This window comes from Pecten maximus, chromosome 2 (assembly GCF_902652985.1).
Source record: "Pecten maximus chromosome 2, xPecMax1.1, whole genome shotgun sequence".
Lineage (NCBI taxonomy): Eukaryota > Metazoa > Mollusca > Bivalvia > Pectinida > Pectinidae > Pecten > Pecten maximus.
In genome coordinates this window covers 35019008-35043850 of record NC_047016.1, presented here as the reverse complement: position 1 = coordinate 35043850, position 24843 = coordinate 35019008, and the positions used below count along the sequence as shown (strand labels likewise).

The following is a 24843-nucleotide window of genomic DNA, read 5'->3' as shown; positions in this document are numbered from 1 at the left end:
TTTGTAATATATACGTTATTAAAACAAAATACAAAATGAAATTATTTCTCTGCATTTTTTGAAAATTAGAGAAGTTGTTCTCAACACAATTTATGTATCAATAAATCAGTAAAATCTTACTTTCCCCATGCATATAAACGAATTACTTATTGATTACCAGTACAAATATTATGAAATCCCAAATGATATGAAGAAAAAAAAAAAAAAAAAAAACATGATGCAAATTAAACATAAGTACCTTGCTGTGGTTTCATTGGTCCGTAGGCATGGAGGTGTGACATTTAGCCATTGACCCATTGTTAATGTTTTAAATCGTTAGTGAGGAAAAATTAACATTAAACCCATGTCAAGCCCATGTTATGCAATATACTGGTCGGACAGCATGTTAACATAGAGTGTTAATATGTAAACGCTCATACATAACCTACACCAAATAAGTATTGGTAAAATGCATCCAGATTTTTTGAACCCAAATACTGATATTAAGTTAGGATGCTGAAAACAGTTGATGAGTTGATGGTTCAATGGAAATGATAATGAAATTTAAAATAGAGGTAAGGGGAAACAAATAGGAAAGAACTATGTGGAGAAGATTTTACTAGATAGAGGAACAAGAAAGTAGAGAAGGATCTAAGAGGAGGATTAACACATTTACACACAACACAGACGTACACTTTAAAATTTAACCACCCTTCAATTTTTCCATAACGTACAGCTTAATCAATTAATTTAAATACTTTGTATCTAAAATAGTTTGTAGTCACAGTTTACACATTTTTTGTTTTTGTTTTAATTTGTTTTCCTAATTCAAAGGTTTCTTCAATATGTCATATCATTATTTCCTTTCAAATGGAAAATATTGAAAAGCGGTGAAAATTCTCTGAAATTATTAAGTTCCGTAGACTGAACAGACGATTTCAGGAGAAGATGCATATTATTTTGTTTATATGTTTTCAACATGAACTTGTGGTTTTATATTATAGTTAATGTTCAGATCACGGATATAGGAACAAATTACAATGACTTGGAAATGCATGTATCCAGACGAAATGAAAGTTAGATACATGAATGATCATGTCATGCAAACAAACAGAGGTTTAGAGGATACAGGCAAATATCCATACATAACATCACAATACACAATAAAACAAAGAAGGAATGGTAGCAAACTGGCCCCACGAATGTAAAATATCTCAAGTTGAGACAATATCGGGCTTTATAATGTCCAGCCACAGTAGATGATTTAAAAGAAGGCCATACTTTTGTGGTTTCGGTACCTTTAGACTTTAGGTAATAGTCCATAAAACACCTACCCTATCTTACTTTTCAATAACATTATACTCTCATAGCGTAAGGACATTTGAATTTACAATTTTACAATCAGCAATAAAAGAATAGGGGCACATGTCCTGCTTTTAATATGAAATTAAACATTTAACAAGCAGCAACCATTTCTGTTCCAATTCATGTAATTGGTCTCGGACATGTATATTCCATTATAAATGGCATATTTAAAGGTATATTTCATCATTACAACATCATAACGAAGCTGATTGGACTGGATATGAACCAATTAGTCAGGATATATTTAGTTGAACTAATATGATTATTAAAACATAAAAGTATCGGAATACTTTGAAAGGCAATGCAAGTGTTGCAAGTCATTCGCCATTTTTTTTACTTCGATGAATTCATTTTATTTTCCTTATCATTCTATTAAATATATATATATATATATAAATCAATTAACTACATGCATTTAAACAGGTCTAATTAGTTCACATCATAACTATTAACAAAGTGGAATGTTGCAATACATCACATAAGAAGACACAGAGGACGAAATAAGTCATACTGATGAATGATTTTAAATGATGTTAGTATGTATATCAATATGTCAGTAAAGTTTGTGACTAGTAATCCGTTTCACATTAATAACATATACAATGAGCATCTAAATTCAAGAGGCAAGCAGTGGCCAAACATAAAATAACAAACAATTTCCTCAGGTTTTTATATCATTATCAAAACAGACATTTTGCGAGATATATTTTGCTGTTGACACATCAGAGGAACTTGGAAAATCAATGGTTTGCTTGCATTTTCTTTTACTCTTGACATAAATTTATTTATGCTTTGTATATTGATATACACGTTAGTAACTCCCTTCATTAACAGAGATATAGGGGGTCACTCCAAACTAAAAATGTGCAGTGAGGTCATGCTAGATTAGTGGAAAGAGTGCAGTCATTAGCAAGTAGTTTCTGCAGATTTTGGGTCAAGTTTGGCTGTGTGGTTGCCACAGCGAAGACTTCGCCGGAGACGACTGCTACTAACCTCTTCCTTACTATCCTCCTGAAATCAGAAAAGTCAAACCAAAATCGTTTTTAAAAGTCGTCCAAAAAGGCACACCCAGAAATCAAAATAGTCATGGTAACACCAGAATCTCAAATAACAAAAATCCTAGAACCTTTACCACAAAGATAGCAAATGGGGACGGCTGGTATAGACATAGATAACCAACCACAAGCCAGGGTTCAAACTTAACCATTATCATAATGCAGGACAAAATAATGAATTGCCTTTACCAAAAGCAGCAAGTTAGTCATGAAATTGTTACATCATTTATGTTGTATTAACCACAGCCCATTTAAAATAAACACACACCGATTTCTGTAACCATAGCCGAACGAACCCTGTTGTATTATCAAAATTTGTATAGAAAATTATATAAGATGCTGATATAATGATAATTATGTACACGACACACAATATGATGTATATCAAGAAAAGGGGATCTCCAAAATACGTCGGATATAATAAGTGAAATGGTAAGTAAAATAACAGTACACCATCACGAGTTTTTATTGTTTGCTGAAATGACAATGCACTCATTGTTATTTTCTTCACCAGCTGACATCTACCAACTTATCAACTATGCATTGATCGATAAGAGATTAACACAGCTTCAGTTAATTGTCTGTACTTACCATTTTCATACTGTTAAACTTTGTCTGACTTGCTTTGTAAGCCCTCCAGTTATCTAATATCAAAAGGCCTACATATATCTTCCCCACTGTTAGCTTTCCATAGGTTAATTCTGAAAAAAAAGGGAAAAAATTGTTATATCTTATTTGAACCACTTTAAAACGTTGATTTGGAAGATACTGACCTATTCTTTGACAACAAATCTAAGTGTAATGAAAGGCTATATATAAAAGTAGACATACAATTGAAGTCTGAAGGTGGACTTAAATTAATCCAAGTGAAAATCTGCAACTTCCATAGTATGTTTACACCTGTTAATCGTTGTGGGAAAAAAACACACACACACACACACACACGTGAAGAGTGACACTCTACAATACGCTACAACACGCCAATCGATGTATGATTTTTGAGTTTTATAATGTACGTACCATTGTTGCTTGGAACGAGACGATTGACCATTTTACGGGCTTGGACCGGCCATAACCTTCGTACAATGTCACGCATTTCTTCGTCCTTCTTGTCCATTTCTTCAACTGAAATATCACAGCGTATGTGCAAACGATGCAGTGTTAGGATGTCAACTAACACTGCTTATAATGTTAAGTCATCGTGCAATATTTGGTCAAGAAAATGAAGTAACAAAACAAAAAAATAATGTTTAATTGTTGTTTATGTTCATATAAGTTCTACTGTGTAAATAAAATGTAAATATTGGAATCTAGTCATGCAAGTATTTCCCTCCTCAAATGCTCATATAAGTAATGGCGCTCTTATTACTGTTGATCACAAGGTCTGGCAGATAAAACATTTGGAATATTAACCACTTCATACCAAAAAATTTACAAATTTTAATGTGATTTGCTCAACTGACATTATTATAATTAAAATATATCAATTATATTTTTAAATATTTCATATATTTCCTTACAAGTAATTTTAGTGTTTTTGCATTTTAAATTTGTTTATCAAGAATACATACATATTATATATTACTGGCCTCCTCCCTATAAATAGTCTTTGTGTAAGATAGGTCACGCATATGCATTCATACACGATTGATTGTGGTATCAACGAATTAAAGAAATAAGAGACCTGCACATCTAAACGATCACCTTTATTCTAAACCTCCGATATCATTCATTTGATGTTGCAATTTGGCTTACAATTCAGAATAGAAACAAATCATTTATTCAAAATTGTTTTTCTTTTGTAATAGAGGGTTAATGCAAAATTGTCTAGAAAATGGTAAAGGTTTCTTTTTGAGAAGTCGATTATGCCATGAAGTTATGGACGCTTCATTGAAGACGGGCAAAGTTGAAAAAAACAGACTAAAGGCGATCGTCAGACGTTACATGGTATTTGGTTTCTTGTGTTCAAATCTGCAGATCAGATGAAGCGTCTCAATAGAATAAAATATGCACAAACCTATAGTTTATTTTACGTTTTGTTTCCTAAATAATAAAACTTTTTTATTGGAATATCCATTATGCACTCTACTTTCGTTTTACCTGGGGCCATTTTTATCCCAAGAGATTCTCTTATTAGGGCAAAAAGCGTTGTCGTAAAGTTGACCTTTCCATCCTGGGCAACTGGCATATTCATGCGTATCAGCTTCCGATACGCGAACTTGTTTGGACATTTTTTACCGAACCCAACAGGCGGTTCCATGTTCTTCAACATCTCATACATGTCCGTATAGTGTATTCTACCACTGTTAAAACAAAGGAAACATGATAGATGCACTACCAATTATGCCACATATGAAAGGGAATACGATTCTCATATGATTTTCTTTAATATCATATCTGAGAATCTGATACACGGAATGGAAATCATATCAGTTTTCATCTGTCATTTGTGGCATAATCGTTTATGTAGGGGATGTTCACACTTTTCCGTGATAAAGGATGTTCTAAACTTCGGTTCCAGTCCTTTTGGCTTTTCGGTTCACTTTTTAATATGGTTGATTCAGGTTGTAAAAACGACGAAAGTGTAGATTCTGAGGTACACAAAATGTGTAATAATCTCGACCTTGAAAAGAATAGGACCTGTATCGCCTGATCCATGACACTTCAAACATGGTTATGAAACAATTCACCTTCTTGAAACAAACACGAAGCATGTCTAAATAGAAATGTTAGTTATCTGTGATGTTTTTACGCTCGTTCTTGCATTTATATGAAATTGTCAGCTGCATTCTGGTTTAAAAATAATAATACAGCTAAACTTCGTTATCACGAACTTTGATAACTCAAAGATTCTACTTCACAGTAAATTTTCAGTTCTAACAGTAAAATTCTATGGTAGATATATAGAGGTTACACAACGAGTGGTTGTTGGTTATGGAATTTATTTCACACGAGTAAGTTATTTTTTAAAAGTTACAAAAGACACGAGCTTTAGCAAGTATCTTTTGTAACTTTTAAAAAATAACTTACTCGTGTGAAATTAAAGCTCGTGTCTTTTGTAACTTTTAAAAAATAACTTACTCGTGTGAAATAAATTCCATATCCAAAAATCACGAGTCGTGTGACCTGTTTCTACCACAATAACATCGGCTTTAATCAAAGGGAAACGTGGCCAAGTCTTATTTCGCGTATGCAAATAAGGTGTACAGGGTGACGGCCAGGACCTGGTGATGTGACGTCATTTGATTATTGATGACGGCAATAACAATTGCAGCTCGGGTCAAAGTTTGAATTCATGACTAATCAAAAGACCGGAAGGTCATATCCGACTAGTGGAAACATATATATATATATATATATCCAACAGTCGGCACATCTATACAATGGAATGAGAGTGGAATAACACAGCGTATTGTGGTAGAAACTCGGTTACCTTGAGTATTCTGGATACCTCGAGGGTTGCGATAACGAGGTTCGACTGTAAGTCAATGGCAATGAAGAATAACTTGCTTTTGTCTCAAAGATAATAGATGCAAACAATTCGGTTTTCAATTCTGTGAACACATAATTGTGCAAAAATAATAAGTGTCACGTGAAAGGGATACATACGTAGCCGAGGGATCATAGTCCGCCCATACCCGGGAATACTCGTCCAAATGATGCGGCCCCAATATGGAGCTGTCTCTTGTTAGGTAGTCGAAATTGTCCATGATAACAGCCACAAACAAATTCAACATCTGCAAATCACAGTAGTAAAAAATGCAAAGAATATATTGATTGGGATATCAGGTTTTCAACAAGGATACAATCATACAGATTTTGTACTTGATTTAAAATAATGAGTTACTTTAAAATATAAAAACGTATGTAATTGAGGAACATCGTTGTTCCAAAGTCCTTGTCTAAATGGAAAGCTATGAAAATAATCGTTACCAATATTTGTTTGCTAACTATTTTACTTACAAGAAAAGAACAAAAGAAAATGAATGATACGAAGTAGATGTATGCTAAGTCCAAGCCGCATGTCTTCTTTTTGTTGCCAGACTCGGGATCGCATGTTTGACCACTCAAACACGACAACATTATCTGCTGCCAACTTTCTCCAGTGGCACACCTGGAAGGTGAAATGTTCAACAAAGATGCATCATCACTCAACGACAGATAAACAATACACTAATTAGGGTAAACTATATATTTACAATAATATAAGCTTACTTTTTGTACTTTTGTAGGCAAACTCTTTGAGATATGTTTGTTCACAATTGTTGGCATATTGGTCTATATTCACCTGCTTTCGAAAATTTTCATATATTGCTTGAACTCATTTCGAGTTAATTTTTTATTTTCAACACTTTCAATATAATGTATTACATATTAAGACGCGATCTATGAAAATACAAAACGTAACAAGGAGAACTAATGGAACACAGCCTACCTGAACAACAGCATGAGGCCTTGAGCAAAATTACGGAAATTGTTATGCCTAGTTATAGATGTCTTGGAGTCTAACTTAATGTTCCCAAACACCTGAAATTAAAAAAAGGACAAGGAATGCGTTTGCCTTCGATAACTAAAAAAACTACGTATTCCTAAATCAATTCGAAACGTTATGTAACAATAGATTAAAGAAAGCTGAAAATATTTATCTTTTACCAGGAAGCACTATAGTAACATGAGTACTTTATGGGGCATTTTGTTTTCACCAAGTGTGTTACCCTTCCATAACATTTAATTTACAAGGATGGGTAAAGTATGGTTTTGAACTAGTCTTTTAACCGCTATAAAAGCTTATCAACATGTCAGACACTGCTTCAATGTTATTTGCTAGAAGGAGTATACAAGCTTATTGTCTATTATTTACCTGCATTCCTATTATGGCATAAATGAAGAACAACATCAGGATAAGAAGACACACATAAGGCAAGGCCTGCAAGGAAAACAAGATTGTTACTACCAGTCCATACTAGCCTTCCTTAGTTAAAGAAAAATCACGCTCATGTTAATTTGAAACATCAACACTGTATCTTATACAATGTTAAATTGGTGTTAAAATAACATTCTAAAATGACTGAACACATTTACAAAACCCTACTCAAAATGGAACACATCCGACTGATTTTAGTGAAGTTTGAAAACGCGTTACCTTGAAAGACTGAAGGAAAGTCCACAAGAGCAGACGAATGGTGTACCCCTGTCTCAGTAACTTGATCAACCGGGCTGCTCGGAACAATCTGAACACCCCCACATTGAATCCTACGTATGATTCCTATAATGAAAGCAAAACCATTTATTTCAATAAGTAACTCTAGATATTTTACAACCTTTCCAATGATGCCAATATTTCTAAGTCATCAATCACCGGATGTATTCAAAACAGAGTCATTTGATAGAATTGATAATGTTATTAGAATTTACTTAGATGTTTGCCAGTGCAGCTAAAAGAAACAAAATGTTTTAAACATTGTTATATCAGTTTTGAATAAAACAGTGACTGATGCATTACCAAAGCCTCATACATATCTAAAATATTGTCTAAGTACATAATATCAACGTTCATGTACAAACAAACCACAGAGCATCGATAGATAATGATGGCGTAGTGAGGTCTGATATCAGCACCGATTCCTTCAACAAAAATAGACATTTCATGAAGTATTACTTTGCAAATATGACACTGACAAAATGATATTCAATGAATTCATAATCATTTGAGGTTCCAAAAGTTCTTATCAGATTCCGTTTCCAACTGAAAAATCTACATCAGTCGGTGTGCATGATCAGTTAATGAATAACTGAATGGAAACAACCAACATTTTATGATTAATGTTTGCATCATAAGCAGAGAAAGCATTTGTTATATGTCAAGTGCCATTTGACTGGTATATAAGTCGAATGAATATTTCTATCTCAACATTGTTATTAATCAACATTCATAATATTGTTTTCCTTGTTAGATTTCAAGAAAGACACATAATAAACCGATATTTGAAATATCTATTAACGGGGTTGACCGTCGCTACTACAGACTTTCGGCCTTTCCTTGAACGAAATATTTGAAAGGTTTACTTGAATCTAGATTGCTAAAATCTGGATTTCTAATGAAATCGTTTCGACGGATTACTATTCATGGAAATCCCTCTGCAGCAATGCTTTTATAAGGTCATCTCCTGGTTAAAAACATTTAGTGATCTTATTAAAAAAGGATTTGGGTCCAGTGTGAAAACTCTAAAATGTCAATTTTAACGCTTATTTCAAAGAAACATCCTTTCACTTCACGTTTTAGAATATGTGATTCTACGAAACTGGCACCTACAGTATGTGCTTCTGATGCCAACATATTTCAGTCAATGTTGATGCTCAGTATATCCAATTATTAGCTGATCACTTAATGACGTCTATGAAGTTCTGTTGACTACTGATATATCAGAATGAACAGTTGAGAGAGACCAGTACCTATAAAGGTTAAATGTTGCAGCAGCTGGATAAGTTGGTGATAAGCAGGATGAAAGGTCAGAAGAGGGATAGGTTTAGGCCATAATGGAAATGCTGTGTGTGCTGATTAATAGCTTTCGAAAATGATAGAATAACTCGGAAAAAAAGAGAGCGAAAAGCATAGCATGATTTGAATTCATTATCGGACATTGTTCCTAGTAGTAATATTGTTAATCTGTTAGCTCTCAAGATAATTTGTCGAATGTAATATACTAATATTTGAAAGGTATTCTTGAATTCAGATTAAAGAATCCGAACTTTTAGAAAAAATCGCACCGTTGGATACTATTTTTAATTTTGGGAATTCTTCCGCAGAAATGTTGATCTGTCAGGTCATCACTTGTTAAAAGAACGCTTATAATTATATTCCAAGTGAATTTTCGGAAATAAACAAGCATCAAGTAATATCAATAGTTTCTATATTTGGGGAATTTGAAGACGTATTTTTGTAAGAAAAGGAAGGAAACAGAAAGAGGAAGTAAGCAAAAGCGAGAAAGAAATGAAAGGGATATATGGAGTAAAGGAAGGGGGGTATGTTATAACATATGAACATGATAAACATTCGATTTTGGGATAAACGTGAGTAGAAGTACAGATTGAAACAGCACTATCATACGGCGCATGTCAGGGGAAGTTCACCGTATATGCGATGATGTATGTTACAAGTAATAAATATACATATTTTGATTTGAAATAGTATCTTTCAATAGCAAAAATTCATAAATTATTGTATGGATATAGCAGATTACTGTTGATTTCCATGTTTTCAAATAACATTTTCAATCGATCAATATAATGGAATACAAACAGTTTTCTTAACATTGTATACATCATCATCTGCACAACGGAGCAAGGGACACAGAACACAGAACATCATTATGCACATGAATGAAAACAGGTGTAACAACTGGCAAACGCATCATTTATTGAGATTGATTCGGTAACCGATTCTGTTTTAAAATTTGTTGATTGATACTAAGCTTGTGTCACAACACATTATGTTCTTTTTTTCATTTCTGTTCATCATATAATTTAGAAAAACAGCAATATATATTTTTAAGAAAAAAAATATCGTTCCATATTTAAAAAGTATATATGTGCGTCCAGTTCTTATTCCAGTACGTAACGATGAGAACTAACGGATGACTTTTAGGGTGACCGCTAGTTTGTATTCAACAATATATACCAGACATGACAGTAACACATTTTTTGATACATATTGAAATATCAAATGAGACTTTGATTCGCGATACAGACAATAGCTTTATTACTACTACAGTACAAAACCTTCACCAATTGTGACAATATATTAGTACAGTTTCACACATAATTTCATTTGTGATTTTTTATTCAAATGCTTTATAAAATGGATCATATCATCCGTCAAGGTTTTTCTATGAGTCCGTAACAAGATCAAAGCCTTGGTAATATGGTTCTATGGTGTTATTAATTTTGCAGCAAGGGTTAAATACTGATACAACTGTTTGTATAGTTGCTAATAAATGAACGATGTGATGATTGATCAAAAAGTGAATTGAAATGCTTGTATTAACAGCAAGAATGTTTAGGAACAGCTACAATAAAAATCCTTTAAAAAATATATATTGTTGACTTTGACCTTCAAAGTGAAATCAACCGAAACCTTCTTGCTGCATGTGTTTACATAGTTTGAAATAAAGATAAGTTGTAAAACTGCTGTGCAGAGCTATTTTAGATTTATTTGAATTTTCATCATAAGATTTTACGAACAATAAAAAAGTATAAAATTAAAAAATGCATAACTATAGGGTTGTAGGAGAAAATTCAAACACTGAATCGGGGAAAAATGTGGCCTATTTTCTTACAAAGCAAAATGGTTAACTAATTGTGTCGTGTGGAAACAAATAGTCTACTTCAATACTGACTTAATCATGCTAAGAAAATAGTTGATCGGATTAATTACACAAAAAGCCAAGGAAACTGTGGTATGTGATTCTGGGAAATGATGGACTCTAGTTTTACGTTTGAACTGGTATCTTCATATTCTACAGCAAGGTCAGTCGAATGTTTGATAAAATACAACTATAAACAATTTCTACGTTTCTCTCGAATAAGAATATGTGGAAGAGGGAAATTGTATCCATCCACAGTTATAATGACCCATTCATGAATACTTATCAAAGTGATATATGTGTTTTAAGGAATAGCAACAGGTAACCTTTATGACAGACATGTTCGACTAGTAAGTTTGTGATATTTGCTTTGATAGTTTGCTTAAATTAACCTCTTAGTCAAGTTAGATAATCTTCGATTGTGTCATTGGATTATTATAATTTATAAGTACTGCTAATATCTTCAGCATGATTTAACTCATCATTAAGATAACCACTAATAACCAACGTGAAATACCGTTATACCTTTATCGTAGGGTGATAATTGGAATAATTGTATCATGTCGAAGTCTTCAACAGCAAGTCCTTCTAATATTCTGTAAATGTACAGATTATGGCGATAATCTTTAGCGCTTTTCCTGCTCTAAGCATTCCGCTAAAATAATATTCCTCTCATTGAAGTTTCAGTTTATTATTTTCATCGTAATAATAAGGATTGCGCTAATTCATCTTCACGCTAATCTATTTAATTTCAGTTATGCGCGAAAATAAGAGCGCGGTAAAAACATAGACGTGTAAAGCATTAACAGTTAACGTTGTTCAACTGACTAATTTTTTTTACCGAACATATTTCGACATGACCTCTTGCAATGCACAATGACGATACAAGTTTGCCTTTCCTTCCATCTGATTCCCAAAACCACAAACACGTTTTTAAATGTCTATAAGCTAAATGTGTTGGAAGTAACGCTATCTAAAGCATGCACTGATTGGGTATCAAAAGCAGAAATGCTGGAAATGAAAAGGTGATCTTTGGCGATGGGTGAGGAACGCTGGTCATTCCACTAATAGTGTGTCAAGCGAGAGTTTCTATCTGTGAAAACAGATGAAATTAGGACAGTGAAAGCAGGATGGGAGTAGCTTTATGCAAATTAGTGCTAGTCTCCTAACTGTACATAGATCATTTACAATTTTATCATTTAGAAAATCAATAAATGAACATATATCAGTTTTGTTTAAAAACATCCAAAATACAAAGATTAAGATCCGCCAAAAGAGTGTCATATTTCTGTGATAAATTGCTGATAAATGTAAGTTATCTGCTTAAAATGCCTTTTTACTTCTTTTCTCCACTCTTTTTTCCTGCTTTGCCAAAACTGACGCAAACCTAAAAGTTCATAAGAAGCCATAAAATCTGATAGTATAATACCTACGTTTGAGTATTGCTAAGGAATTTTGTATTATCTTTTTCTGGTTCATAAAGCTAGTCGATTTATTCACACATGATAATCAAATGTGTTGATATTTTTAGGTCTATGTATAGATTAGATCAAATAAATAAAACAAAATAATAAACTAAATTGTCAGTTCCTAATCAAAATAGAACTTGTCATACCCATGCAGATTGCACTAGAGAGCACAAATCAAAGTGACGGTGTTTGAAGGAAATGTGACTTATACATTCAGATTGAAAGGCAGACATTAATGCATGTTGAGTCAATTTTGGCATTTATCGAAATAAAGAATCCTGCAAAAAGCCCAAAATTGTTTGTCAGCCCAAAGGTTGTCGTTTTAAAGTTAATTTGATATAACGAATAATCGACTAGCATACCAGTTTGTCCAAATATAAAATGTACATAGATTAGTCCCTTGTATGTTATTGTATGTATTACACATAGTATGGCATGTTAAAACATATTTAGACTGCAGGGCTTACCAACAAACCATCCTGTTCGAAATGGGTTATATTAAATTCAACTCATCCAGAAGGAGATATTATGTTTTCTCTCTTTTTATAGACGGATTCCGTTAAAAATAAAACTAGTAGATAACGGAGATACCGCAGAGTTCAGAGCACATCATTTAGTGACATGCCGATATCTAATGTATATACAAGGGTACATTCACGCTGTCAATTCGATAGGATTAATAATGAATAGCAGTGATATTATCAACTGCAAATACTTTTAAATATACCACAATCAGACTTACGAGCGGTAAAGTACGAAATGATTACAAATCGTTACTTGTTTAGGCTGCATACAAACCTCCAGGTACCTCTCTATAGTTGATGCGGTCTTAAAGTATACGCTACTATAGTCTGATTAGTTGGAAGCATTATATTTAAGTTGGTTCTTTTTCATTCAACTTCCTGCAAATAGGCAAGTCCTCCGAGTGAAATCCTTTTCATAAACTAGGAGTTTTCAGCAATATCTCCTATTTCCACAGGCCCATCTGATTTCGTGAACACGTAAAGAATTCTTAGACCTCCCAATTCTTTGTTAATAATTTTAAATTCAATATAATTATTTTGATGCTTTTCTTTGTTTTATTTCTTTAAATGAATAATTTAACCGAAGTGAACCGGGTTGTTTTTTGTTTTGTTTTTTGTTTTGTTTTTTGGAATCCGTCTACAAAGCATGAATATTTCTATCGTTCATACTTAAACAGGGGTCATGTTCTATAAACCAATTTCGTACAGGATCATGATCTGTTGGCATCTGGGCTCATTACAGGATCTATACATAACAAAATAGTCATTCCATAGTCATCTACGGATCTAGATCAGTGAGTAGCTTCCATCCATCGCATCGAAGATTTTTGGCAGTTGTTTTATCTGTGTTACGGATATTCATGGACATTTCGGTAAATTGATAAGGAAAATAGTAATAAAAACGAATAATAATGAGGGAAAAAAACATTTCTTTTATACTTGCTTACAATAAAACTGAATGAACACGCATTGTTTTTATAAAGTGCGATTTGTGTATGGAAAACTCAGTGAAATATCTTCAATAATCAACTGAAATCAAATATCTTAATAAAATATTTGATAAAAAACAAGTATCATTATGATTTCAAAAAGACCTTTACAAGAAAAAATGCATAAAAGCATAAGCATCACATACTTCAAAAATATTTCTTAAAAAATACGTATTTTTAATTAAAAAAAATAAAGATGTAAAGATATCTTTAAAACAGTGATTACTGGATGAAAGCTGCCACGTGGTTTGCGGTAGTTACACGGTGCCAGATCTACAAGAATTAATATTATAGTACTTGGAAACAAACCTCATTGCCAGAGCCGGGAGGTGGGGCGTTAAACTGCGCCATTATCGCCTCCAAGTCAGAACAACAGGAAATCCATTAAAATAGGTATCTATACCTTTATTGTACGGTAATCAAATTAGATATTTTCTTGATGTTACCGTAAATAACCTACTAATAGGTGCATGTTATAGTACACTACTACTAAAAGTTGATGACACACAGGTGCTTGGCTGTAAAATGCTTGCTAACTCTTGGTAACAGGTGCTTCGTATGGTAAACTAACCTTTTATGGTAAAGTATACTAACTGCCGATTCTAAGTGCGTTTCTGGTAAATTTCCCAGTAAACAGGTAACAACAGGTGACTACAACAATTGGGTATGTTGGTACCGGGTGATTTTGTACTAAAGTATCACTATTTTGGATGAAACGTGCTTTTCGTTGTAGATTACCACATGATGTTACAGACAAGTGCTTTTGATCTAAACGATCAATGATTATTACTGGGTCAGTGCTTACAAACCTGGGACTTTACCGCCTCAAAAACAGAATGACAAAACACTATTGTAAACCACTGCTAACCTGAGCACAAAATAAATATCTATTTATAAAGCGTTATAGTTTTTGGCTTACAGCTTACTTAATCTAATTCATCGAACCGCTTTTATTATTTCAATACATATACTGGCAATATTATGTATAACTGAAGGGAAAAAATGACCATTTTTACATTGTCGAACTGTTTAGAAACATTATTATTAAACTTTGATAATATTTTTTTCTTGCAGATTTGTTCGTACAGTGTATTTCTGGACAGGAAGTGCTTTTGTAGGAAGTTATTTCTATACACGGAATTACAAACACGTATCTCACTAACGGGTAGGTGTGTGCTCTACTAACCTCTGTGTTAATGGCCTCCAATTCAGAAAATAGCACTTGATTACCCTGGTTCACGAAATAAACACTGAACATGTCTTCAATAATCTTCATTTCTTTCACTTCGTTACGTACACGATATATTCTCATTAATGTAAATATCTTGTACGCTAGTTATATTAAGATTTGGTTTATACTAGTTGTCAATGGTGAATTAAATTCATCATTTTATAACCTGAAATATGTTAAAATAAAACGTATTGAAAAAAAATTGGGAGCTTTATGTGGTAAATAAAGCCTTTGAGGGATTGGTATCTTATAATATCACTATACATCATGATTTTCTAATTTGCAACGTTTCACTATAAGCACCGTAGAGATAGCATGTATGCATACATTATGTTAGTAACTAATGAGAGTAATTTGTAAGTAGGAAATACGGACAGTAACATCTACAATGCACCACAAGAGAATCTATTAGACCCATAGCTTTAGCATATCACCGGAAAACAGGAACAGTTAAGTTGATAAAGTTGGTATCTGTAGACATTGATAATTAATATATGCCTCCACCGTGCTACTGATATTTAGAAATCTAAATATCAGTACAAGTAAAAACAAACACGCAGGCAAGCTGATTTACATTTTACATTCGACAGAATCATTTTACAAACAAAAACATATATGATGTATCAAAAACATTATATATTTCGGTAAAATGTTGTTTAAAAAACTAACGTAAAAGACACAAGTACTCATATAGTGTATAAAATATGACACACTGTTGAAACCTGAAAGTAATATTGCCGTTAAAACATCACTAATTTCTAATCAATGATAACACGTACGAAGCATTTTACACCGACAATCCGGTAATTCTGTTTACATGATATATTGTCAAAACATTTACCATATCTTTTTCATGCGACAAAACCTCACCGTATTGTTTCGAGCATAAATATATTTTCGAGATCACATCAGACAGGTGATAACTTTATTTATATAAAATGGACCTACAATGGTCACACCATACATGATTAAATGTGAATGTTTCAATACCATTTCAGATTATCCTGATATCGACAAGACACTTACCCCAAATTCACTGACAAGCACATCAATGATACTGCCTATAACTGTCACGAAGTCGAATACATTCCAAGGATCACGGAAGTAGTTCTGTATAAGTGGATATTGAAATCAAGGTGAATTAGTACAAAGGAAAAAAGAGGTAACTTCATTTAACACAATTATACAAGTAAATAATTATTTATATCATGATTGGATAATAAAATATTGACTTTTAACAACAAAGGTATGATAAAAAATGAACTAATTTTTGTCATATGGTTAACATTGTGAATGATGCATTCAGAATGATGACATATTATGACATTCCTGATTAAAATAATATTCGTAATTATCTCGAAATATATCCGTAGAAATATAATATCAATTATTTATTATCATTACTGTAACAATAAGAATATTAAGCAACAATATCAATTCAGTATTTTCATTACTGTAACAATAAGAATATTAAACAACAGAAGATGAAATTAACGTAGCAATGAAGCACTTCTCTAAACGGCTTGTATTGGTAAAAAGCATTGGCTACGCTTTATCTGTTAAAGACTAAACATCCATGATGTTTCTAAAATGTCTAGTTATGGCAAATTAAATCCAATTGACATACGCGTCTCAATAAATTACTACATAAAGTAACTGTAAACGGAATAGCAATTATTGGTCAAGTCAGCATCACAAAAGATGGTGATAGCGGAACATACGAAGATAGTCAACATTTCAGTTACATGCCAATTTGTCGCGGATGTGTTCATGAACTTGATGGTTACATAAGTGTTGGTCTTGAAGTTTTATCAAACTCTTGTGTGTTCTTTGTCAACATAAATCTTAAGGGAAGTTTTACTATCTTGATGGAAACGTTTGTTTTAAACCTATAAGAAAACTATTAGTTTTATTTTAAATTTTAGATATAAAAGCTGTTAAGTGTTATCTCTATTATTCGTGAAATGTAACATAGTGTCCAGTATATGTACCAGCCTTCAAGTTTTTTCCCTTTTCTTTGAGTGCAATTCGAACTATCCATATATACACTATACATAGAATCATCATAAATATTTTGTCAAAGGTGTTACGTTCTCCCATTCTATCTGACATAGTTCTGCAACAAATGCCTAAAACATAATGGAAATTATGAAATAAATTTTCAAAGTCAATTTACTTTTCCTCAAAATTACACAGGATGTGAGGCCTATTGTAGCAACTACTTTTTTAACTACACACATTGGAGATTAAGAAAATTTACCTCAATATGTAGAACAGTTACCCATAACAAATTACCAGTATTTGATGAAAATATAATATACTTTTTATTCATGATATATATACACTTATCCATTCCATAAAGCTACCGCATGACTATATTGATAGTGTTCAATATCCAGAGAGATTACAACGTATATCTACAGAATGTATATATATGTTATAAATATCACGGACTAATCATATATATATATATAAATACTGGTACCAACCATGCTCATGACATGCAATATATTTTCTACCAATACTAATCATTTTGCTACACAGAGTTAAATATATGTCTTTTTCAGAAGTTAAAACGGAGAATGGAACAGGGATTTAAATGAAATAGGTAAAATCCCATCTTGTTCCATTATCCGTTTTGACTTCCAATTGTAATAGTTTATCTTTTGTGATGTTGACCTGGAAACAAATGCTGAACGTTAACACAAGTCATAAGTGACAACAACCAGAGGGAAAGCTGTGAAAGTAGCATATTATCTTCTTCAAATAGTGTCCTTACTTCTTCCATCATACAGTAGTACACAGTGCTAGAACGGCAGCGGAATAACTTTTTCGAAATAATTAATGAATTTTCCAGCCGAAACTATATTTCTCTAACGTTTTAGTTCTTTTTCAGTAGCATTGATTTTTTTGTGTCGAAAAAGTTGAACTTCCTCTAGTCTTAGTCTTTAATTATAGATATCCAAGCATGTATTGTAACAACTATTACACTATACAACACAGCAGGTTGTATAACGGTAGAAAATACCTGAAGATTGTCAACGTATTTTTGGTAATGAAGATTGAAAATCAGAAAGTCAATCAATATTGCATATTGTTGTAATAGTTCGGAATCATCCGCATACGGGGAAGTATCCCTGGTATTGGTAACCACTTCTGATGAAACACAAAGCAAAGGAAAGACTACAGCAGCCAACCTGATGGGGCACATCATGGTATTGTAAATCAAAGTAGCATGCTCAAACTGTTAACAATATACGTGTACATAGTCAAGAGAATATATCAGGATGGCTGTATATGGAATCCATATAAATTAAAATTTCTTGAAATGTACAAAATAAGACGGTTGACTAAAATAAGGGGGTAACTAAGGAAATCTTGAGAGGGTAGGTAGCGCATGATATAATAATAAAATGTAACGTTTGGTAAATAAATGTCACTGGATACTGAATATAATCAGCCACACTAAAGCGAAAACAAGGGGGTAACTGGAGTGGATATGCCTTCATCATTAAAACACTTGGTGCAAATATATATAATGTATATATATATGCTGTCCTTATATGATAAAACAGTGATTTTGAAACAAAAAAACAACTGCAATGCGAGTCTATATATATAAATATATGGACAGGTTAACAAGCTGGTATCATTCAATAAGATGTGATATGCGTATACTGATATGGACTGAAGGAGACAACAGGAAATAGATGCAAATTGTGCTTTTATGAATTATAATATTACATTTCATTCATGCATATATCATTCAAATCTACATTGTGACATACTACTAATTCAATCCCTAAATGAGAATGGAATTGCTCTCGAAATTTGGTTCTGATCATGTTTACTGCAGCTTCAATATCGTGAATTAATTGAAACAATAATCAGAATTCTTCATTTTATAGAATTCCTTATAGCATTAAAAAATAATAAATTCTCAACAATTGTAATTCCAGACCATAGTCATTGGCTTACACTGGAATAAACACACTTGTTTCACATTAATTAAAAGACAAATGTATGAAATGGATTCCGTTTGAATTAAACATGAACATGAGGTTCTCCGTTTGACGCATTATTATACAAAGTACGTTACACATACGATGTCGGAAGTTGATTTCGAATTCCTGATACTGAAGTTGACCTGTGTTTAATGCTGAATGAACCATGCAGGAGATCAGGCTGGACAACTTTATGCATTCCTCTAAAGATTCTATTCAAGGAAGTATCTGTCTGTCATCTGACTCTGTTTCATCAACTCTCTTACTTTAAGGAAATTTCACATTTTTTTCTGATTTTCTTTTTTTCAAAGGGAAGGAGTTACTTTCACTATGCACCACTTCCTTACGTTAAATTTCCTTAAGTTAAGGAATGTTGATGAAACTGGGCCCAGGAATCAATCGGTGGCGATAAATAAAACAATTATACAGATGCGTGCTCACATGTTAAGCCAAATATACCTTGTACATAATCATTTTTATCTGGAAATTATTCTATACTAAAACTTTCAGAGATGAGGCAAAACGATTTAACTTAGCACAGCTAACATAAAAATAGCTTCCACTGACTAAGTTACTACACTCTTTAAATGTTTTTTTTTTTATCAAAACAAATGATATTTCCTGTGTAGAAAATATCAGCAAATACATTTTTTTAAATAGGTCAAATTACTTGTGAATAAAGATGAATAAAATGAAGAAAAATCTCTCAATACGCAATATTGTAGACACCAGTTAATCTAAACGTTAACGTTATAACAAATATTTTGTTTTAGATTATTAAATTCCATTTCTCTTAAATATGGAAACTATCTAAATGTACGGAAATAAGAGTAGAAGTATTAATAAGAAGCATTAATATTGAGTTGAGATTTCCTTTTTTTTTTTCAGAAAAACTTTGACCAGGCACAACAGTGAACAGTGCTAGTAAAGTAACTGTGAAATCAGAACAGATAATAACAAAATATTTATTGTGACATACAAAAAAGGTATGCATTTTTCACATTCGATTGAGTAAAAACCAAGCTGACGAAACATCAGTTTGATTCCACAAAATGCATCAAATGTCATGTTTCTTCTCGCAAAAAAGTTCCTTGAAACTTTTCATCTGCTTCTTTTACTTCAATCTTTTCCAGAATCATATATTCGGCTGTCACTGGAGTCAAAACTGTTTCCGTTAGCCTCGTACTCTTCAACTGAACTAATCTATTTGAGATTCGTGCAACAAAGGTGAAACTTAAGTTTTAACTAAAATCATGAAAAATAATAATCATAATAAAGAAAAGAATATTGTTTCCTCGAAACACTCATTTCCAAATCCTACTTGATTGGCAAAATGTCTTTATTCCTTTCTAGAACAACTACGTGTATATTCAGAAACTGTCAAACATTTTTAAAAGTATTTCCTTAAAAAAGTGTTGAATTCTGTCTTCCTATCAGAAGCTAATGATTTTGTTTTTCCAGTAATCAAGCAGTCAATACTAACAAGATTATTCTACATTGAAAACTGATCTGTTAGTTTGTTGGTTAGTAATATGCCGTATGCAAACTATAGGCATTTGATTTAACTATTCTCAATTTTTTAAAATTTAATATCGAAATGTTCATTGGTTTTCACACACAGAAAAAGACATTTACTGGAATTTGTAGGTAAATCGGGGAAATATTAATGTTATAGATCTACTTGAGGGAGTAAGAGGACTTTAATTGTACATTTCTTTCTTTTCAAGTGAGACTTAAACAACAGCAATGGTAGTCGTGCCTAACATTAGTTACCGTTAGTAACAATAACTAAATGATATTGCAGCCATTCTCCTTCTGATATAGGAGCTACCATGTTGTATCATATATAATCTGTTTCAGTTTTCAATAATTAGATAATTGCTTCGACTGTATAAAATGCAAAAACTGCATGTTGAAGAAAATATTTATGAGTTGGATGCATAAGAGACAGAAATTGAAGCAACTTTACATTTGTTGAATAATCTTTCTCTGTTCATGTTTATATAGTTAAAAATGGATATGTTAGTTACGAAATAATGGTTTCTTGATATTAAAATATTATGAAATTGCATGAAAATTTTGGATAAATTTTCCACTAACCTGTATAATTATTATACAAATTCTTTGATTTTCAAATTATATGTAAGACATATATAATATATACATTGACGTAAACACTGAAGCAGAAAGCAATATTAATAATGTGAGAAAGAATAATGATAATAAACATTTGTTCACAGGATAATTTCATAATGATCTCAAAGGCACAATCTGATTGGTGCTTTTAGATTACTAGGATATCTAAATAAGACAATCTGATTGGTGCTTTTAGATTACTAGGATATCTAAATAAGACAATCTGATTGGTCCTTTTAGATTACTAGGATATCTAAATAAGACGGAATGGTGCCATCAATGTCTGGTCAACTCTTCAATAGACCTAGTGTAAAGTACATACGACATGAGAAATCTTGAAAATTGTGTAGCGTACTGCATTTAATCATTTGCATTATTTCTTCGAAAATTGCCTGTAGATATAACTTAAATGTAGACAAATCAATAATGGGTTATTTTCCTTTTTCAACTTTTAATGTGCAAACCTTGTGACGGAATGGAGCACACAAAAAATACAAAAACACAATTTCTTACTAAACAAGAGATCCCAGAGGGATCTTGGCGCCCACCATTGAATGATCTTCATAAGTTCCATGTCAGATTGATCTTTTCTCTACTTTTCCCTTCATTTTACTAATCTGTGCAAATTGAGACATCCCTCCAGTACTTTTCAAACAAGGGAATCCTAGCTATATAAGAAATTTGAGATTTAACGATTATGGCTGTTTGTTTGCCAGGTTGTTTTGAGGACAGACTGGTCCAAAAATGCAATACAAGGGACCAGGGGGAACCTACTTATGAAATTTGAGCAAGATCCATTCAGTACTTTGAGAAATAGAGATAACAAACTTCAATTGTCAAAATCCAAGATGGCGGTCTGTCGGCCATATTGTTTTCCAATTGATCTCAAAATGCAATAAGCATAAAAAGGCACCAAGGGGAACCTCCATATGAAATTTGAGAAAGATCCCTTCAGTACTTTCTCAGAAATAGCGATAACAAACTTCAATTGTCAAAATCCAAGATGGCTGCCTGTCGGCCATATTGTTTTCCAATTGATCTCAAAATGCAATAAGCATAAAGAGGCACCAAGGGGAACCTCCATATGAAATTTGAGAAAGATCCCTTCAGTACTTTCTCAGAAATAGCGATAACAAACTTCAATTGTCAAAATCCAAGACGGCTGCCTGTCGGCCATGTTATTTTCAGATTGGTCTCAAAATGCAATATGCATAACTAGGCACCAAGGGAAACTTACATATGAAATTTGAGAAAGATCCCTTCAATACTTTCTCAGAAATAGTGATAACAAACTTCAATTGTCAAAATCCAAGATGGCTGCCTGTCGGCCATGTTGTTTTCAGATTGGTCTCAAAACGCAATATGCATAACTAGACACCAAGGGAAACTTACATATGAAATTTGAGAAAGATCAATTCAGTACTTTCTCAGAAATAGTGATAACAAACTTCATTTGTCAAAATCCAAGATGGCTGCCTGTCGGCCATGTTGTTTTCAGATTGGTTTCAAATCGCAATATGCATAACTAGGCACCAAGGGAAACCTACATATAAAATTTCAGAAAGATCCATTCAGTACTTTCTCAGAAATAGTGATAACAAACTTCAATTGTCAAAACCCAAGATGGCTGCCTGTCGGCCATGTTGTTTTCCGATTGGTCTCAAATCGCAATATGCATAACTAAGCACCAAGGGGAACCTGCATATGAAATTTGAGAAAGATCCCTTCAGCACTTTCTCAGAAATAGCGATAACAAACTTCAATTGTCAAAATCCAAGATGGCTGCCTGTCGGCCATGTTGTTATCCGATTGGTCTCAAAACGCAATATGCATAACTAGGCACCAAGAGGTACCTTCATATGAAATTTGAGAAAGATCCCTTCAGTACTTTCTCAGAAATAGCGATAACAAACTTCAATTGTCAAAATCCAAGATGGCTGCCTGTCGGCCATGTTGTTTTCCGATTGGTCTCAAATCGCAATATGCATAACTAGGCACCAAGGGGAACCTGCTTATGAAATTTGAGAAAGATCCCTTCAGTACTTTCTCAGAAATAGCGATAACAAACTTCAATTGTCAAAATCCAAGATGGCTGCCTGTCGGCCATGTTGTTATCCGATTGGTCTCAAAACGCAATATGCATAACTAGGCACCAAGAGGAACCTTCATATGAAATTTGAGAAAGATCCCTTCAGTACTTTCTCAGAAATAGCGATAACAAACTTCAATTGTCAAAATTCAAGATGGCTGCCTGTCGGCCATGTTGTTTTCCGATTGGTCTCAAAACGCAATATGCATAACTAGGCACCAAGGGGAACCTACATATGAAATTTGAGAAAGATCCCTTCAGTACTTTCTCAGAAATAGCGATAACAAGAATTGTTTACGGACGGAGGGACGGACGGACGGACGGAGGGACGGACGGACGACGGACCACGGACGCAGGGCGATTTGAATAGCCCACCATCTGATGATGGTGGGCTAAAAATATGGAGTACTAATAATTTCAACACTAAATGAGCCCATATCCATTATTTTATTAAATAATCTCATTGACAGTATCAACGTCTTATCAAAAATATATTAATGATTTTCATTAAGATAAAATTCTTCAAAAAGTATCACACATTGTCAGGAAAAGCTACAGGATGTAAGGGAATAGAAAAGCTAGTGGTTACCACTTTCATAAATGTATTTTTTAAACAAGAATGATTCCTACTAAACTCACTACAAATCAGAGTACATTGGGATACAGGTGACATTAAATACGAGCATGCAAATAAGACAATATTGGAGGATAAATGACCAGTTTTCACACTATTTCTTCGTGTTAAATGCAAACTATGATTAAGGAGCAACCACCATGTGACCTATCAAATATATAAACAGAAATGAACATGTGGCTGTGAGTTGGTGATATAATATATAAATATGACATTGACTGCTGATGTGTAAAGTAAGATGAAGGCATATTCGCTCAGCGGCACTGCACAAACTTGCACAGGGACAACACCCACAGGTGGATAATAGTCCTGGGTAGTCTGTTTTCGAAACGATGACATATTTTTTTAACTTGATGCAGCAAAAAGAAAAAAATATTTTTCGTTTTTTTTTTTTCAACTAGTCTCTCTGGTGTTGTACTTTCATGAAAAGATTGCCAAAAAATGGAAAGTACGACTTGCAAAAAAACAGGCTACCCAGGTTTGGTGGATAGGGGTGTATGTCGGTGACATAGTAATTAAGTTTAATCCACAAAAATTAACGACTGAAAAACAAAGGAGTTTGACGAGTTTAACAGACTGTTTCCGCAAACCTTTACTCCAAACGCTAGTATCTTGAGGACACACTCGATGGTGAAAAGAACCGTAAATACGATATTTATTGATATTAGAACCCTTTCGTATTGAGTTGAAGCCGCTGTTAAATCAACATCGTTGCCCTGTGTACCATCAAATTGGCTTTGGTTAGTGAACTGAAAATTAAGCAGGTTAGAAAGAAGCAGAGATTAAAACCTCTTTCCATATCACACAATATTCTATCTGAAATCAGCCAGATTTGGAATATCGTACTTGTAATGAGTTTCATATATATAAATATATTTTTCTCTCTCTTTTCTTTTTTTTTCTTTTTTTTGCACTTTTACATAAATGATATATCAAGTTCTTTACATTTCGCTGATCTCAAACAGAAAATTAAAGGGAGACAACTTTAATAAGAAATACTACACA

The 24843-nt window shown here is 32.9% G+C and overlaps 1 protein-coding gene across 1 annotated transcript in view; it reads right to left on the bottom strand.

The window, feature by feature from the left end:
* LOC117321880 (voltage-dependent calcium channel type A subunit alpha-1-like) overlaps positions 1-24843 on the bottom strand; it is a 173939-nt gene that overhangs the window by 12418 nt on the left and 136678 nt on the right. Inside the window, 12 exon segments of the mRNA XM_033876492.1 lie at positions 2338-2355; positions 2991-3100; positions 3420-3524; positions 4500-4702; positions 6009-6136; positions 6363-6513; positions 6835-6926; positions 7261-7326; positions 7543-7665; positions 14054-14101; positions 16002-16085; positions 24429-24587. Coding sequence (XP_033732383.1) covers positions 2338-2355; positions 2991-3100; positions 3420-3524; positions 4500-4702; positions 6009-6136; positions 6363-6513; positions 6835-6926; positions 7261-7326; positions 7543-7665; positions 14054-14101; positions 16002-16085; positions 24429-24587 — 1287 coding nt within the window.